Genomic DNA, 18,944 nt, shown 5'->3' with positions numbered 1-18,944 from the left:
CTGGGCGGCAGCGAACCACAAAGGCCTGCCTTAAATGCCGCCTCAAAACTTGTTTTTGTTTTTTTTGCCTACAGCTATGCATTCACTTCAACGTTAAAAAAATTAAGAGCATTCCCAGGATGGAAAAGCCAAGCGAAATTACTGACAGCTTCTTTTGTAATAAAGTAATGTATGTGCATGTACACCCAGGCAATTGTTTAGAGCCCCCCCCCCCCCCCCCCCCCCGATGTCGACTACCCGATGCTGCTGCGTGGAAGATGTAGGTGATGTCAAACCAAGTGAGGGCGGGCCCACAATTCCTGCTACTGCAGTGAGACTCCTCTGCTAGGCTGTTTTGATTAGGGCGAAGCAGCACCCGCAAGTGGAAGCGAGTACAAGTGTATTATCCGGAACGTTACACGTTTGCACCAATCACAATTAAGCCACAAGTGCATAACAGGTAGAACAAACGCTTTCAGAACTCATACATGAAATTAGATTCTTGGGAGTGCTTCCGACGGAGCGCAACAGCCAGGCAGACGACATTCACTCAAGCAGCATGATTGTTTCCTCTCTTTAATTTCCGCTTTGCTTCGGCTCAGCGTCGCCACAGCAGATGGGGTATTGTTAAAGAATTGGCAGGGTGTACATGCTACATGTTTACTCGCTACATGTGATGTGTTTCATGTACATTATTAATCAGGTATGCATACAGGCTCAGCATTTGTTTACTTTTCACAAAAAAAAGTAGGTACTCCACCACACGATTATTGTGGTTTTCTGCTTACCTCTTTACATTTTATCGTTTTGACAATAAGGGATACGCGCACGGGGATTCGCCCTAGCTTCTTACCATGGTTTCCTCAGATATCTTACGATCTACGTTTCTCTATACTGCTAGCATTTCTGAAGGCAAATGACATCGGAACTTGAACTCCATCCAAGGAATGCAGGCGCTAGTCGCTACGCGATTGCCATGGCGAGAAAGGGGGGGGGGGGTGAGGCCTGGTCGGGCGCACCGCCACTTGTACGAAAAATATCAATATTGTGAGCCCTCCACGGATCTTCTTTCATTTGTACATACCATGATCTTCGTCTTCCTCTTGTACATACCATCATCATCGTCCCGCGGCGCCGGCTCCGGCGCGCGCTTGGGTTTTTTCTCCATCAGATTAAACGCTGACACGGCATACCTTGCCTTGCCTTCACGACCTTGCCGTCTGGACCTGGCCTTCTTTCACAAGTGGAGGAGGTGAAATTAGATCCCCTTGCTGCCTTGTGCCCTGCCTCTCGCTGGAGCTACGTTCCGGTCGCCGTTTAACCACTACCATCGTCATGTCAACCGAGAGCAATCCCGACCCGGCCGGACCCTCTACCTCGGCTACACCGCCGCCTCCGATGGTGCCCACACGACAACGCGACCCGCCGCTGTTCGCTGGTCGTCGCGACGAAGACGTCAATGACTGGCTTGACACTTATGAACGCTGCAGTGCCTACAACCGGTGGGATGATGCTTTGAAATTTCTGAACGTATCTTTCTACCTTATTGAGGTCGCCAGAAATTGGTTTATTAACCGCGAGCCCCACACCACAAACTGGCCCACTCTCAAGCAGCAGTTCCGACAGTACTTCGCTGACCCGGCTGTTCGGACGGAGATCGCAAGGAACAAGCTCGCTACCCGCCGTCAAGGTCCCGATGAGTCCTATGCGTCATACATAGAGGCCGTGCTGTCACTCTGTCGGCGTATCAGTCCCACTGTGCTGGAATCTGAACGTGTACACCATGTCTTGAAGGGAATCAATTCAATGGCATATAACACCCTAGTTGCCCAAAATCCATCAAGTGTTGATTCCATTATAACGACCTGCCAACGCCTCGACCAGCTACAGTCCTCCCGATTGCAGCCCAGCTTCACTACTGCCCCGACCTCTACTGACCTCGATCTACGAGCCATGATTCCAGCGATAATCCGCGAGGAGCTCCAAGCTCTCAGCCCTTTCTGCCGACACGGGTGCGATCATTCGTCTCCTCCTAATGACGCCGGCCTCCGCCACATCATTAAAGAAGAGTTGGCCACTATCAACCACCCTGTCACGCCTGATCCTCCTGCACCTCGCCCAGCACCGACTTACGCTCACGTCACTGCATCCCCTCCTCCTTTTGTTCCCCCACCCCAAGCACCACCCTACAACCACATCAACGCCATGACGACGGCTCAACCGACGCCACCCTATTACGCACCTTGGCGCCCCTCTCGCCCAGTGTGCTATTATTGTGGAATTCGAGGACACATATCTCGCTTTTGTCGCCGACGCATTCAGAATGAGCGACGTGGTTATGACGCCTTCGAAAGTGACACACCTGCATATTATCAGCGACGACCAATTCCTATTCAACCTCGTCGATTCTCTCGACCGCCGGTATCCTCGCCTGAACCAAGTGGGGCTCATGTATCCCGACGCCGGTCCCCTTCCCCATACCGCCGCACTATTTCGCCACTTCGACCAGCAACAACTGTTCCTGCCCGTAATTCGGAAAACTAAGCGATGCAGTTTCCGGAGGAGAAACTGCACTTTGCGAACTTACAAAAAGTCCTCCTCGTCGCCCGTATAATATGATTTCCGTTTTAGCTGAAGGACTACCGGTCGAAGCTTTGATTGACACAGGACCTGCACTTTCTGTTATTCATGCTGATTTGTGCCACCGTTTGCGGAAAGTAACGACACCATATGATGGACCTGAACTTCGAGGAGCAAATGGCGTCCCTCTGCACCCTTCAGCAAAGTGCACAGTTCGAGTTGTTATAGACGGCGTCCGCCACCATGTGCAGTTTGCTGTGCTTTCACCGTGTGCGCATATGATGATTTTTGGATGGGATTTTTTGTCAACAACTTCAGCGTTAATTTCTTGTGGCGACCGTGTCATCCATATGACAGACAGTGATTGTTCATCTGACATTTCTGCACGGCATCGTTTCCTCATTGCCGCAGCTGATACTGTATTCCCTCCACAGTGCGAAACACTTATTACCGTTTCTTCCGAACACATCAGTGACGGGGATGTACTCATCGCACCATATCATCGTCATCTTGCCCGTGGAATGGCCTTCCCATCAAGCCTTGTACGATTCCGCAGCAGCTCTGCAATAGTAGCTGCCACGAACACTTTCGTGAATCCGTCGTGATGACTAAAGGAACTTCCCTGCCATGCATAGTGGATGCTCACCCTTTATCCATGATGGTGCTCACTGCCCCGCTACCTCCGCTACGCGATTCATCACAAGTCTCTCTTTCCATGCTGTCGAAGACAATCAATCCGAACCTCAAGCCAAACCAACATCAAGAATTGCTGCAATTGCTTCAAGCCCACCAAGCCATTTTTGATGCCACTTCCCCACCACTGGGACGGACTAGTGTTGCACATCACCGCATCCTTACCGAAGGAAACTCAATTGTACGCCGACGACCTTATCGGGTTTCTCTCTCGGAACGAAAAGTAATTGAAGAAAATGTCAATGACATGCTCCGTCGCGATATTATTCGTCCATCAACCAGTCCATTATCCTCCTCAGTAGTATTAGTTAAAAAAAAGACGGATCGGTACGATTTTGTGTTGATTATCGCGCACTCAACAAAATTACCCGCAAAGACGTCTACCGGATGCCGCGTATTGATGACGCCCTTGACTCTCTCCAATGTGCCGAATATTTCTCGACCTTGGACCTCCGCTCAGGTTATTGGCAAATACCTATGCATGAGGACGACAAAGAAAAAACCGCTTTCGCAACTCCTGACGGACTTTACGAGTTTAATGTTATGCCCTTCGGCCTTTGTAACGCACCCGCAACATTTGAAAGAATGATCGATACTGTACTCCGTGGCCTCAAATGGAGAACCTGTTTATGTTACTTGGATGACATTGTTATCTTTTCGTCAACTTTTACCGACCATCTCACGCGCCTGAATGAAGTCCTCACGTGTCTTGCTTCAGCGGGCCTTCAGCTCAACACAAAGAAGTGCCACTTTGCAGAGAAGGAAATTAAAATATTAGGACATCTGGTTAGCCATGACGGCATACGCCCAGACCCTGAAAAAATAACCGCGGTCTTGAATTTTCCTCGTCCGCAACGGACTACAGATTTGCGGAGTTTCCTCGGCCTGGCGTCCTATTCCCGGCGATTTATAAGACATTTTGCAACTATTGCTGCGCCACTTCATGAACTACTTTAAGCGCGCAGCCCTTTCGTGTGGACTGAACAGTGCAACACTGCTTTTAACGACCTAAAGCACGCCCTCACATCAGATCCAGTTCTTGGCCACTTCAGCGACAGCGCTCCTACCATCCTGCACACTGATGCCAGTGGTCATGGTCTTGGCGCTGTACTTCTGCAGCGCGATGCAACTTCACGTGAGAAAGTGATTGCCTTCGCCAGTCGGACCATGACTCCAGCTGAGAAAAACTACACCATTACCGAGCAGGAATGTCTCGCCGTCGTCTGGGCTGTTCAAAAGTTTCGCCCTTACCTGTATGGTCGGCATTTCACAGTTGTGACCGATCATCATGCTCTTTGCTGGTTATCTTCACTGAAAAATTTGACAGGCAGACTTGGCCGTTGGATTCTACGCCTGCAAGAATACCATTTCGACGTCGTTTATAAATCGGGCCGCCAACACCAAGACGCCGACGCTCTCTCTCGCTGCCCGGTTTCGGAATCAGCCTGCTGTTTTTCTTCACAATGCATTTCCACCTCTGACCACAGCCGATCATCGCTTCCACCGACACATATCACTGCAGTTTCTTTTGACGACTGTGAGAACAAGCACGCTCTCCGTTCACAGCAATTAGCTGATGCCTACTGTCGGCCCATCATCGACCGCCTTATCGGCGCTTCGAGCCCACCCAACGCTAGGCTTCGCCGACAGCTTCGCAATTTCAAGCTTGAAGATGGCATACTACGCCGCTACGTGTATTATCCTGATGGAATTCGCTGGCTCCCAGTCGTACCGCGTGTGCTTCGCCCACGTATACTAGCAGCTTTCCACGATGACCCTACCGCAGGTCACCTTGGTTTTAACAAAACATACGACCGCGTGAAAAGACGATTCTTCTGGCCTGGCCTGTCTACCACCGTAGCTAAATACGTTGCTTCCTGCCACCTGTGCCAACGTCGCAAGCGGCCGACCTCTTCCCCCGCTGGTCTCCTACAACCCCTTCCCTGTCCCGCCACACCATTCGACGTAGTCGGCATCGACTTAAATGGTCCCCTACCTCTCTCCAATGGGGGTAACCATTGGATTATAACAGCTGTCGACCACCTTACACGCTATGCTGAGGCCGCCCCTGTACCGACTGGTTCCGCTGAAGAGGTAGCTAATTTCTTTTTGCGGTCAATTGTATTGCGTCAGCAATACAATTGCTGCTGCTGCTGCTGCTGCTGCTGCTGCTGCTGCTGCTGCTGCTGCTGCTGCTGCTGCTGCTGCTGCTGCTGCTGCTGCTGCTGCTGCTGCTGCTGCTGCTGCTGCTGCTGCTGCTGCTGCTGCTGCTGCTGCTGCTGCTGCTGCTGCTGCTGCTGCTGCTGCTGCTGCTGCTGCTGCTGCTGCTGCTGCTGCTGCTGCTGCTGCTGCTGCTGCTGCTGCTGCTGCTGCTGCTGCTGCTGCTGCTGCTGCTGCTGCTGCTGCTGCTGCTGCTGCTGCTGCTGCTGCTGCTGCTGCTGCTGCTGCTGCTGCTGCTGCTGCTGCTGCTGCTGCTGCTGCTGCTGCTGCTGCTGCTGCTGCTGCTGCTGCTGCTGCTGCTGCTGCTGCTGCTGCTGCTGCTGCTGCTGCTGCTGCTGCTGCTGCTGCTGCTGCTGCTGCTGCTGCTGCTGCTGCTGCTGCTGCTGCTGCTGCTGCTGCTGCTGCTGCTGCTGCTGCTGCTGCTGCTGCTGCTGCTGCTGCTGCTGCTGCTGCTGCTGCTGCTGCTGCTGCTGCTGCTGCTGCTGCTGCTGCTGCTGCTGCTGCTGCTGCTGCTGCTGCTGCTGCTGCTGCTGCTGCTGCTGCTGCTGCTGCTGCTGCTGCTGCTGCTGCTGCTGCTGCTGCTGCTGCTGCTGCTGCTGCTGCTGCTGCTGCTGCTGCTGCTGCTGCTGCTGCTGCTGCTGCTGCTGCTGCTGCTGCTGCTGCTGCTGCTGCTGCTGCTGCTGCTGCTGCTGCTGCTGCTGCTGCTGCTGCTGCTGCTGCTGCTGCTGCTGCTGCTGCTGCTGCTGCTGCTGCTGCTGCTGCTGCTGCTGCTGCTGCTGCTGCTGCTGCTGCTGCTGCTGCTGCTGCTGCTGCTGCTGCTGCTGCTGCTGCTGCTGCTGCTGCTGCTGCTGCTGCTGCTGCTGCTGCTGCTGCTGCTGCTGCTGCTGCTGCTGCTGCTGCTGCTGCTGCTGCTGCTGCTGCTGCTGCTGCTGCTGCTGCTGCTGCTGCTGCTGCTGCTGCTGCTGCTGCTGCTGCTGCTGCTGCTGCTGCTGCTGCTGCTGCTGCTGCTGCTGCTGCTGCTGCTGCTGCTGCTGCTGCTGCTGCTGCTGCTGCTGCTGCTGCTGCTGCTGCTGCTGCTGCTGCTGCTGCTGCTGCTGCTGCTGCTGCTGCTGCTGCTGCTGCTGCTGCTGCTGCTGCTGCTGCTGCTGCTGCTGCTGCTGCTGCTGCTGCTGCTGCTGCTGCTGCTGCTGCTGCTGCTGCTGCTGCTGCTGCTGCTGCTGCTGCTGCTGCTGCTGCTGCTGCTGCTGCTGCTGCTGCTGCTGCTGCTGCTGCTGCTGCTGCTGCTGCTGCTGCTGCTGCTGCTGCTGCTGCTGCTGCTGCTGCTGCTGCTGCTGCTGCTGCTGCTGCTGCTGCTGCTGCTGCTGCTGCTGCTGCTGCTGCTGCTGCTGCTGCTGCTGCTGCTGCTGCTGCTGCTGCTGCTGCTGCTGCTGCTGCTGCTGCTGCTGCTGCTGCTGCTGCTGCTGCTGCTGCTGCTGCTGCTGCTGCTGCTGCTGCTGCTGCTGCTGCTGCTGCTGCTGCTGCTGCTGCTGCTGCTGCTGCTGCTGCTGCTGCTGCTGCTGCTGCTGCTGCTGCTGCTGCTGCTGCTGCTGCTGCTGCTGCTGCTGCTGCTGCTGCTGCTGCTGCTGCTGCTGCTGCTGCTGCTGCTGCTGCTGCTGCTGCTGCTGCTGCTGCTGCTGCTGCTGCTGCTGCTGCTGCTGCTGCTGCTGCTGCTGCTGCTGCTGCTGCTGCTGCTGCTGCTGCTGCTGCTGCTGCTGCTGCTGCTGCTGCTGCTGCTGCTGCTGCTGCTGCTGCTGCTGCTGCTGCTGCTGCTGCTGCTGCTGCTGCTGCTGCTGCTGCTGCTGCTGCTGCTGCTGCTGCTGCTGCTGCTGCTGCTGCTGCTGCTGCTGCTGCTGCTGCTGCTGCTGCTGCTGCTGCTGCTGCTGCTGCTGCTGCTGCTGCTTTCCGCACTCTACACGACTCAGTCGACACACCACGTTACAAACTTAACAATTGCTGATCTGATAATGGCTACATAATGCGGCTCTTCCAAACAGTAGCCACTTGTTATTGCTAATGACACTTTGCGAATAAGATAGTTGCCTTTAGGCAGGAAGAGCCGTCGGTAAGGGCCCATACTCGCCAGTGCACTTGCGACGCCGAAAATATCTCTGCTGCTTCCTTTTCGTCGCGACGTCATCGTCTATGAGTACAAATGCCACGTTCCCCTCCAATTCTGTGCCAAGCCCTTCAAAAATCCAGGTGCCGTTCCTGCTCCTCACTTGGGACGATACTCGTGTTTCGTAATACTCGCTCAGCCTCTGTGGCTATCTCCCAGTGGCCGACAGCATGCATGTTACGACACTGTCACTGTAACGCCCCAAAATAGGTCACTCGCTTTTGTTGCAACTCGTTGGTTGGTTGGTTTGTGGGGTTTAACGTCCCAAAGCGACTCAGGCTATGAGAGACGCCGTAGTGGAGGACTCCGGAAATTTCGACCACCTGGGGTTCTTTAACGTGCGGCCCCGATGGCGGAATGCGCCGCAGCGGCTCGACTGCGGCAGCTTTATTGCGTTTTGTATATGGCATTGACAGTAGTAGACAACGGCATTTTTTTTCGATTTTTTTTCCTTTTGCCAGATAGCGTAATCTGTTCGTGCGTTTATGCCACTTGGCACTGTCCTACTGAACATGTAACACGTACGTCACAGTTCGAATAAAACGGCGAATTGTTCATTGCCCCCGGCTAGTGCTAATTTCCTATATTGGCACACCGGGCTCTGGTCGGATTCGATTTTGCCTGAATTACAACTGTCCCCGTCAAATTGCCTGCGCACGAACGCTACCTGCGTACACTTAACAAGAGGTGGGCTGTTCCCGGCCCTACGTTCCTAGCCCTATACGGGGCTCGGATGCAGGCGAAACGAAGAGGCGTCCGTGTGCTGTGCGATGTCAGCGCACGTTAAAGATCCCCAGGTGGTCGAAATTACTATGTAGCCCTCCACTACGGCTCCTCTTTCTCTCCTTCAACTTTCACTCCTACCTCCCTCCCTTCCCTTACGGCGCCGTTGAGGTGGCCACAGAAAAACAAGCGCGACAGTTACCGCGCCTTTCCCTTCCTATAAAGCAATCAATCTCTTCTATCCGTACGAGGCAGCGGAGGTGGCTGAGCTATAGAGCCGGTAGCAGGCCCGTGCATGTTCTTTCCCTTCTTCCTACAGCCACAACAACACGAACTGCCTGGCTACTTCGTTGTGATCCATTTGTATCATAACAATAATAATAGTAACAATAACTGGCTCACAGGAAGGGAAAGGCGCAGTATCTGTCACACTTGTGTCTGTGGGCACCTGAACCGTGCCGTGAGGGAAGTGAGGGAGGTGGGGGTGAAAGTGGAAATAGATAAAGATGAGCCGTAGTGGAGGGCTACGGAGTAACTTCGACCACCTGGGGATCTTTAACGTGCGCTGACATCGCACAGCACACGGACGCCTCTTCGTTTCGCCTCCATCGAAACGCCGCCGCCAAGGTCGGGTTCGAAGTTCGAACCCGGGAATTCCGGACAGTAGTCGGACGTCTTACCACTGTACCACTGTACCAACCCGGCGGGGCACATTTGTATCAGCTGTGCACATGATTAGGAAAAGAAAGATAAAGCGATAGGACAGAGCGTTCAGCGCTCTGTGCTATCGCCTTAGCTTTCTTTTCCTATTCGTGTGCTCTGCTAATACAAACTGAGTTCGATGGCAGATGTGCGATAACAGATGTGCAGTTCGGCTGTGGAACTTGTTTTTGAGTTCTGCTGTAGCCGCAAAGCAATGTCTGAAACGCTCCGCTCACATTCGTGCCACACCGACACCCCTTTCCACTCCAACCCTTATCGTAGGGGGCGGAGGTGGTGAAGGGTGGCTGTTCCAGGCCCTACGGGGCTGGGACGGTAGGTCAACGCCGCTTGCGGCGGTGGCCGCCGAAGGTTACCGTAGGAACAAATCTCTCATAATCCTAACAGACTCCAAAGCAGCATGCAGGAACTACACACGGGGCAAAATAAGCAAGGAAGCGCTGAGCATCCTCCTCGAAGCAAGGCTTCCAAATAAGACCTTAAGACACAGAATTTTCTGGATACCGGCACACACCGGGATAGAGGGTAACTCGAGGGTAGACAGCCTAGTTCGCGAGATCACGAACCGAGCAGGGCAGTCAGAAGCCCTGGAGGACCCCATAACGGTGGAACCAACGTATACAGAAATACTAAACTGCCACAGAGGGCGGAGATTCAAATACCCACCACCCCACACATCATTAACACAGCACGAGGCTGTCTGCTGGCGGAGACTGCAAGCAGGGACAATCCACAATCTATACATACTACACAAGATGTTCCCTACACAATACAGGAACACATGTCCGTGGTGCGGGGCAACCCCCACACTATACCACATCACATGGGAATGCGAACGAAACAGAGCCTTCCACAAACTAAATAACCCGAGTGCGGAACAATAGGAGGGTCTGCTGACCAGCAGCGAGCTCACGGTCCAAAGGGCACTGGTGCGGCATGCCTGCGAAGCAGCAAGACTCAGCGGTGCCCTGGAATAGGGGCGCCGACCTTGTGAAGAGGCCGAAGATATGAAGACATCGGCCCGCCGCTAAAACCAGAAACTTTTTAGAGCAATAAATATTTTCTCTCTCTCTAGCCAGCCACCGAACATTTATCTGTTGTTCTCCGTCATTGCACCCGCCACCACTTAGGCAGTGGACGACGGCTGTCGCAGCCAGCGCGCGTATTTCTCTCCCTCCTCTTTTTTTCTTCTCTACTTTCTCTCTTTTGTTGTTGTGGCTGTAGGGAGAAGGAAAAGAAAATGCATGCGCCTGCGGAGCCACCTCCGCTGCCTCGTGAGGAAAGGAGAATTGATTGATTGATTCATAGGAAGGGAAAGGCGCGGTAAATGTCTGGCTTGTTTTCTGTGGACACCTTAACCGCGCTGTAAGGCAGGTGAGGAAGGTAGGAGTGAAAGAGAGAAAGAGGAGTCGTAGCGGAGGGCTACGGAGTAATTTCGACCACCTGGGGATCTTTAACGTGCGCTCACATCTCACAGCACACGACGCCTCTTCCTTTCGCCTCCATCAAAACGCAGCTACCGAGGTCGGGTTCGAACCCTGGTACTCCGGCACAGTAGTCGAGCGTATTACCACTGCACCACCCCGGCGGGGCGGGCACATAAGAGAAAATAGAGAAGAAAGAAAAATAAGAGGGAGAGAAAGACGCCCGCCGCAACAAGAGCCGTCGTCCAAAACCGAATCAGTGGCGGGTGCAATGACGGCCTACAACATATAAAATTTGGCTGCTGGCTAGCCCCCGCCGCAGCGTTCTTCCGTTCCCTCAACGGTAGGGTCCTCTAAGCAGCGTCACCTGGAGACAGATAGCTCAAATAGTGTAAATATGAATAAGATCGCATTTCAAGCCTGCCGCGCTCGTTGCCTCAGTGGCGCACTACTTACCTGAGCACTTCGCGAATAAAACAGAAGTTCGAATTCTGTATATGCAACTTTTGTTAATTGCAAAACATATAAACTACCAATATCTTTCCTAGGAGGTGTTCCCCTTTAGGCTGCATCATCTGATGTTTTTACTTCTTAATAGCCACAAAACCAGCCGTGAACAGAGCCACAAGGTGACATTCTGACAATGGTAACACTATTTAATTATTTTCACCATATTCATTTCCTGCCTTTAGTGAGTGTATCTTACCTTTAGGCTGCGTTCAGAGACACATCTTGATACCAATCGCAGTTAACCCGCTGAGAGGCTACCAGTGATGAGAATTGGACCCTACTGTTGAGGAGATGGAATTGCGCCCCGCCGCAAGCGGCGCCGACCCACCGTCCCAGCCCCGCAAGGCTAGAAACTGTCACCCTTTACCACCTCCCCTCCTCTTCTGTCCGCACGAGGCAGCCGAGGTGGCTTAGCTACAGAGCCAGTAGTAGGCCCGTGCCTTTTCATTTCCTTCTTCCTGCAGCCACAACAACAACCCTTATCGTAAAACTAGGGCCGATGAATTGTCGCAAATGTGTGCAGTCAATAAGAAAAATGCCAGTGCGGTGAGTTAGAGCGCCAGTGTTCAATTCAGAATTTTTTTTTTCATTTCATTTATTGAAGCCTTAAAGGCCGGAGGGCATTACTTAAGGCGGGGCAATAACATTGCACAATAGCATACCAACACCAGTTCAAGAAACAAAACAAAGAAAGAAAGCGAAGCAAACAAACAGTAACAAAATATACAAGAGCAGACTAGTATATATTGTAAAATTGAACACTGAATGTCACTCGTTAGTTTTGCTCGGAAAATTTTACGATCTTTGCATGAAGCAGTAACGTCCGGTAAAGCATTCCATTGGGCTATTCTGGAAAAAAAGAGCTTTCATTGCTGCATTGTGGCCAAAAATCAGATTTATCGTGTGACTGTGATTAAGTCGACGGGAAATTCTTGAGGGATGTTGCAGGAGAGGGTGCCGGTTGTGAGGATGGTAAAAAAAAAAATTGGGAGACGCTTAATTCTCGAACGCGATAGCGTCAGGCGGGAGTGGGATGATGACTCGAGTTTCTTCCATGGGCTAGAAATGCGAAGTAAAACAGCATTTTCTGCCGTTCATTTATTAATCCTTCCGTGGCGTAGAAACGCTGCCAGCCACCTTGCCGAAACGAGCGGGCCTCAAGTTGCAGTCGTAGTTCGTCGGCAACATCGTTGCCGATCCGAGCCGGCGCGATGAAGATCTCGGAGGTCATGCCCTGTCTATCTTATTCCGTGCGCCACACGCATGATGGCACTACGTGCACGCCAAGTGATGAAGTACAGCGGAAAAGTAATTTGCCACTCGCTGAACTGCGTGTTCTGTACTTCTGTAATTTACATGCTCATAATTATTATTATACGCCACAATACACTTCTCTAAGTGACATTTCTGAAACAACACCGCAATCAATAGACGCGCCTTTGTCCATTTCAAACCATCTAGCATATTACTTCCGGCCACCACCGAGTGCGGACGCAGGTAGAATGGGCTCCAGCGGAGCGGCGACAGCGGTCCTTGCAGGCCGCGGAAACAGGCTTGAAGATTGTGAAGATAAGGATTACCAGATCATTTTGCCAACATTTCCCACCGGACGTGTTGTTTTAAACACCGCGTTTCTTCATGGTGACGCGCAAGCGAGGCCTTTTCGAGTTGAAGATTTCTGGGACGCCCTGGACGAGACTGGAACGCTCCCCGACGTGGTCGCGTGGAGTACCTGAGAACATCCGAGGCAGCCAAGAAGCTTCTTGCAGTCAAGGAACTAGAAGCAAAGAAACGCCGATGTCTTATTATAGATCCCGAAAACCAGCAGGTGAAGCTCAGGCTGCACTGGATGCTTCACGGCGTGACCGACGAGGACATCCGGGCCGCCTTCGCAGCGTTTGGAGAGGTTTGACCCGTGAATGCTGGCGGGTTCAGGGTGTCAACGACAAGGGTTCAACAACAAGAACTGTCCTCCTGAAGCTGAAACCCGGATTCAAAGTCGATGACCTGCCCCACCAGGTGCGCGTTGCCGGAGAGTTAGCCCTGGTTGTGGTGCCTGGACGACCCATGCAATGCCTGCGTTGCAATGGCACAGGTCATGTAGTACGACGTGAATGCAAGGTGCCCCGCTGTTCAAGGTGCAGATGCTATGGCCATCTGGACAGTGAATGCGTCCGCACTTACGCATCGGCTACGGGTCATTGGTCGAGTGACGAGTCATCCAACTTCTAATGGACGTGGTGGAGGCGGAAGAAGCAGCGAAAGGTACCGAGGGGTACGGGAAGATGACAGAGGAGACACCTTCTGTAGTGAGCAAGGACGCCAGCACGTCTGCCAGCGGAGGGAGGGCACCTGAAGCGGCGCTACCTCTCCAGACAGACGGTGGAAAGACTAGTGAAAAAACCAGCTCTACGGTCGTCAATGCTGACATTTCGTTGAGATGGGAAGTGCAGCAGACTAATACCGGCGGCCGCAACACCAGCATGACGGCTCCGGCTAAGCGACCACACGCCCAGACGGACACCAAGGTCAACAATGCATCAGCCTGCAGCGTTGGAGAGCCGCCAGCTAGAACGCCCCAGGCGCGGCACTCAATCTTCAAGCCGCGGCGGTCGGAAGGGCGGGCCGTCGACGAGGTCCTACGGCAGCAGGCTGAGGCCCTCCCACCAGATGACACTGGTGTCATGGATGTCGCCTAGCAGAACGATAGACGAGAAGGGTAGGCACCATGCTCTCGGCCTCCTTACACTGCGCGAAAATGGCTCCTGCACCCCCGTTGAAGGTGGCCATACTTAATGTCAGAGGTCTAGCAGGAAAGAAAAAGCAGAGCCAAGTGCATCGACTTTTAATGGAGGAGGGGGTCGATCTCTTGGCTGTACAGGAAACGAAAATTGAGGGTGAAGAAGAGACCGGGAGCATGGTGTGGCGTTTCACGTCTAGATTTATGCTGTCGTTAGTCACGCAATAGGCACTTCTGCAGGATGTGTCCTTTTTGTTAAAAAGCTGCCAGGTCTTGCGGTGAAGGCCTATTTCTTATGTTTGTCGGGTAGGTGTGTTTTTTTTATTTCACTCTCGGCAACGCTGAGTGCCGCATTGTATATTTGTAGTAGGACTTTTTGACGGGTTAGTAGGTACATGATCTTGATTCTTATAGCGCTGACGAAACACCACAGGAAGAACGACACAAAAGGACAGAAGCGCAACTTCCAACTTTAATGAGCAGAAAAGGAACCCAGGCACTCTTTTATAATCTCTGGTCTGCATGAATGTGCGATAACCCCCACACTAAATCAGAAAAAAAACAGTAACACTAGGCAGGATTGAACCAGTTCAATCATGACAAAACACAAGGGTGAAAGGCAGGTCGCATGGATAAAGACAAGAAACGAGAAAATGATAAAGGCGAGGAACCACAAGCGATTAAAAACCGAAGATGACATGAGAGAGAGAAGTCAAAGATAAAAGCATAAAACTCAAACGGTGGATGGCAGCGTGTAAAAGGCGCCTAAAATCATTAAAAAAGAAGAAAGATGGTGAAAAAACTGCACGTATCCTTCCGAAAAGGAGAGTTCGTCTTTAGAAAGGAGTATAGAGGGCGTGCTAACGCACTTGTCTTTTCTTTTATGAATGTAAAAAGCCTCAGTAACTTCTCTTTCTGTCTTGTCCTGTGCCTTGGCTAGAAACTTGGTTTCCTGAAACTTGGGACGGCAATTTTCACAGCGGCTACAATGTATAGCAAGGTTACCTCCTGTCTTGTTCTTTATAGTCACATTGTGCCTTCGAGCCCGCTCATTGAAACATTTCCCCGTCTGTCCCACATAAACCTTGCCACAGGTCAACGGAATCTCGTACACCACCTTGCCGGTGCACTGGGTGAACATGTTTTGATGCTTTACAGTACAGGCCTCGTTGAAACGCTTTCCTGACACCATCGGGCAAATGCTTGACAGCTTGCAGGGAGCTGAAAAGACTAGCTGCACACCATGCCTGGCTGCCCCTTTTTTCAAAGTGGTTGGTCGTCCAGGGGAGGATCATGCGCAGTGCCGCAGCGGCAGCAGGTTGGCTTTCTTGGATGGGGGCATGCATCCGCTCTGTAGCCCAGCTTTCGGCAGTTAAAGCACACCTCCGGGCGGCTTTTGTATGGAAAAAAGTAAAGCCATGGTACTGCACGTAGCGGGGTAACTTGGCACCGGCGATTGTGTTCACGAAGTGGCGTGTGCGGCCCATCCGGCGCGCAGCTACCACACTGAGGTCCGGGTTCCTGGCTTTGAGCTCAGCCTGAATCACTACGTCGGTCTCATGGCTGTCGGCTCTGTATATTATCCCCTTCACCGAGTTGTCGGGGGCTGGAGCGTACGTGGTGACCGGGATGGCGACCTTGTCCAGGGTTATTGTTTGGACCTTGGCGTAGAGGAGAGTACGATCCTTGTCCGGAGCACTGACCATGACAGTGTTGTTGCTTGGGTGGATTCTAACGTGGTCGGTGGTGATGGCCACGCAGCCGTCGATCTGAGCAGCGCCATAAATAGATATGGCCAGTTTGGCGGGGCCAACGGCGTTCAGGTCAACTGAAGTGAAGGACGATTTTCAAGTCATCCGTCGGCAGGCGAGGGAGTGGTCGTTTCTTGGCAGGTGGCGATGGGCGGCTGCGGAGACACTAGCTTGAGTTGGTTGTAGTGGCATCAGACGCCGGAGCGTTGGCCGGCGGCGTGTCCGCTGGTGTTGGTCGGCGGTATCGGCGTTGCATTTCAAGCGCGGTACATGTGCTGTCGGCTAGGTCCGCAGGCGAAATGTCCGTGCTGGTGACGGAATACGGCATCTCTGAGCTTGAAGGTGTGGAGGCGAGTCGAACTGAGCCGGCCGCAGCCGCCACAGCTGGGTGCGGACACACGCTAAGCGTCCGTAGCCATTAGGCCTATCTCCCTCGGTCAGGTTTGGCCGCAGAAAATTGATCGTAGAGGCAACAAATCTCAGCTGATATCGTTGAAATTTGCGCAGTCCATGCCGGATAGGTAGCGAAGGGTCTAGAGCAAATTCAGGAGTAGTCGGTGGCAAAAAACGGGCGAAATTGCTAGAAGAACGCGGAACTCATGTAGAATGCGCCCGCTAGCGTCCGTGCCAAAGAGAAGAATCGCGAAGCTCGAGGAAGCGGCAAATGTAAAGCGCCACACGGACGCCTGTATCGGACGTCCGTTGTTGTGACTGTAGGAAGAAGGAAAAGAAAATGCACGGGCCTGCTACTGGCTCTGTTGCTGAGCCACCTCCGCCGCCTCGTGCGGACAGAAGAGAAAATAAAGAAGAAAAAAGAAGAGGGAGAGAAAGACGTGCGCCGCAACAACGGCCGTCGTCCACCACCACCAAAGCGGTGGCGGGTGCAATGACGGCCTACAACAGATAAATATTCGGTGGCTGGCTAGCCCCCCCCCCCCTCCCCTGCAAGCGGCGTGGACCTACCGTCCCAGCCCAGTAGGGCCAGGAACTACCACCCTCCTTTCGAGACATCGGACGTCCGGCGGAGTCAGCTTCATATATGCATGGATCGCCTCGTGACGTCATGACCTGTCGTGACGGTACATCGCGCGTCCCCTGTCGGACACTAGCATTTCATTGAAGGTGGTGGTGGTGGTACAAAATTTATTCAGTGAAGGCCAAAAAAATTAAAAAAAAGTAAAATGTTGTTGCCGCCGCTCCGTGAGTGGACTTCCGGCTGCTGGTCGTGGCCTCCAGGTCACGCCTGGCGGCGACTTCCGCTGCCCAGGTCGTAGCGCGGCAAGAGCTTCTCACAGAGCCCAATTATACGAGCAGGAGTCTAGAGCAAGACAAGAGAGTCCGGAGAGTAGTGGACGTCCCTATGACGAAAATCATGGCGGCGTGTTTGAGAGTTTTGGGAGGAAGCCAGTCGGCGGCGAGCAATAACACGGGCGGCGTCAGCTCGGGATATGGGATGCGAGCGCGAAGCGCATGGCGAATTTGAGCTGAAGGCTCACCGCAGTTTGGTAGACAATTACTCTAAAATCGAACAGAATACGTGGCGCCATTTACAGGCCCACACTTTCCTCTCCCCTACACGTGTTGCCCTTATTCACCCCGGTGCCTTCTCGCCCCAATGCACGCTTTGCAGCTCTCCCCGAGCAGACTATGCTAACATTCTTTACTCTTGTCCGGCGCTCTTTCCCCCCGTCTCCTGGCAAATAAACAGCCCGCAGCTGTGGGAGGTTGGTTGGTTGGTTCATAGGAAGGGAAAGGCGCAGTATCTGTCACACTTGCTCTGTGGACACCTGAACCGCGCCGTAAGGGAAGGGATGAAGGTGGGAGAGAAAGTGGATAGAGAGAAAGGGGAGCCGTAGTGGAGGGCTACGGAGTAATTTCGACCACCTGGGGATCTTTAACGTGCGCTGACATCGCACAGCACACGGACGCCACTTCGTTTCGCCTCCATCGAAACGCAGCCGCCGAGGCCGGGATTCGATCCCGGGAACTCCGGCACAGTAGTCGGGCGTCTTACCACTGCACCACCCCGGCGGGGCAGCTGTGGGAGGCTGGTTTGGCCAGCTCGGAGCCGCATATTCAACAGCGGCTTACGACCTGGGCAGCGGAAGTCGCCGCCAGGCGTGACCTGGAGGCCACGACCAGCAGCCGGAAGGCCACCCACGGAACGGCGGCAACATAATTTTACTTTTTAATTTTTTGGCCTTTAATGAATAAAGTTTGTACCACCACCACCACCACTGGGTAAGCTCAGACATCTTGTTATAATTGCAGATAGCACTGAAACGACGTCATAAGAGTAGTTTTCAGCTACCCATCCTTTTAGAGGATTAGTAATGAAGACGCATATTTACAGCCGCACGACAGTCCTAGCTGCCGTCCCGTTGTAAACGCTTTGCTCTCACAGAGACACCGCACTATTGTTGCGAAGCGTAGTAATGGCGGTCTGCAAGCTCAAGCGGTTATTCTGCGCGCAACGAGGCATTTCAGAGAGCACCGCAATGCTTTCGAATTATCTGTCTGGAAGTTTCGTTATTACGACAACCTGAGGAGGCATATGGTGAGGTGGCTGTGCAAGGAATTTCGGGGCGACAGGCAGCGAGGGATCGAGGATTGCCTTAAATGTCGAACCTAAAAATTGCCTTTCCTTGTTTTTTTTCCAGCATAGCGCATTCAATTCAATGTTAATAAAATGAGCCTTCCCGTGATGAAAAATTCAAGAAAAATTACTGACCGCTTCTTTTTAATTAAACAAGTGTATGTACCATGCACATGGCAAGCCCAGCACTCAAACCAACACGAATCCGGCACCTGAGCATAGCTGGCCTTTCAGCAACCAATCCTGCCTCATATGTCACTTGGACGCAGGGACCTCATGCTCACTTCTGGACTTCATAAAATCAGCCAACCTTTTTCCATTCATTTAAACATTTATCCATCCTTCATCTCATATCCTGCTGATTCTCTGAGGCAATAAATATCGATTAAAAAATGGCACATGTTTTCTTGGCATATGGGATGTGTTTTACCTAAATGTTTGATCAGATATGGACGCAGGCTCACCCTTTTCTTATTCTTTGGATAACAAAACTATATTGTGGTTTAAGTATGGCTTGAACCTAGTGATAGAGCGAAAGCTGAGTGTTGCAGCGATAGCCTGTTTAACAGCGGCTTTTCAATTCGCGTTTTAGAGCGCAGCTCTTTGGCGTCCGTTCCTGTGTTTCGCGTCGGCGTCGGCCTCGTAACCAGCTCCGCCCCCCTTTCATCCCTCCAGCGCTAGCAGCCACCGACTGATACCGCTGGATGCCGCTGACGCCGCTAGAGAGTCAAGATAACTGGACTGCATAGAACACTGTCGCCGCCATGCAGAAAGAGGAGGGGAGGGTCCCCCCCCCCCCCTGTTCCTGTGTGGCGGATAGGGTGCTCTTCAGTTGCCGACGCGCCGGTTATTT

General features: G+C 53.0%; 1 protein-coding gene across 1 annotated transcript in view; it reads left to right on the top strand.

Annotated features, from left to right (window-relative positions):
- Positions 1-15,794: 15,794 nt before the first annotated feature.
- The window catches only part of LOC146194368 (uncharacterized), a 126,002-nt gene continuing 122,852 nt past the window's right edge, over positions 15,795-18,944 (top strand). The window contains exon 1 of the mRNA XM_084596536.1: positions 15,795-15,883. Coding sequence (XP_084452662.1) covers positions 15,795-15,883 — 89 coding nt within the window. The remainder of the gene's footprint in view (positions 15,884-18,944) is intronic.

This window comes from Amblyomma maculatum, chromosome 3, assembly GCF_055883805.1.
Source record: "Amblyomma maculatum isolate TAMU_Amacu chromosome 3, ASM5588380v1, whole genome shotgun sequence".
NCBI lineage: Eukaryota > Metazoa > Arthropoda > Arachnida > Ixodida > Ixodidae > Amblyomma > Amblyomma maculatum.
This window is presented reverse-complemented; position numbering and strand designations above follow the sequence as displayed.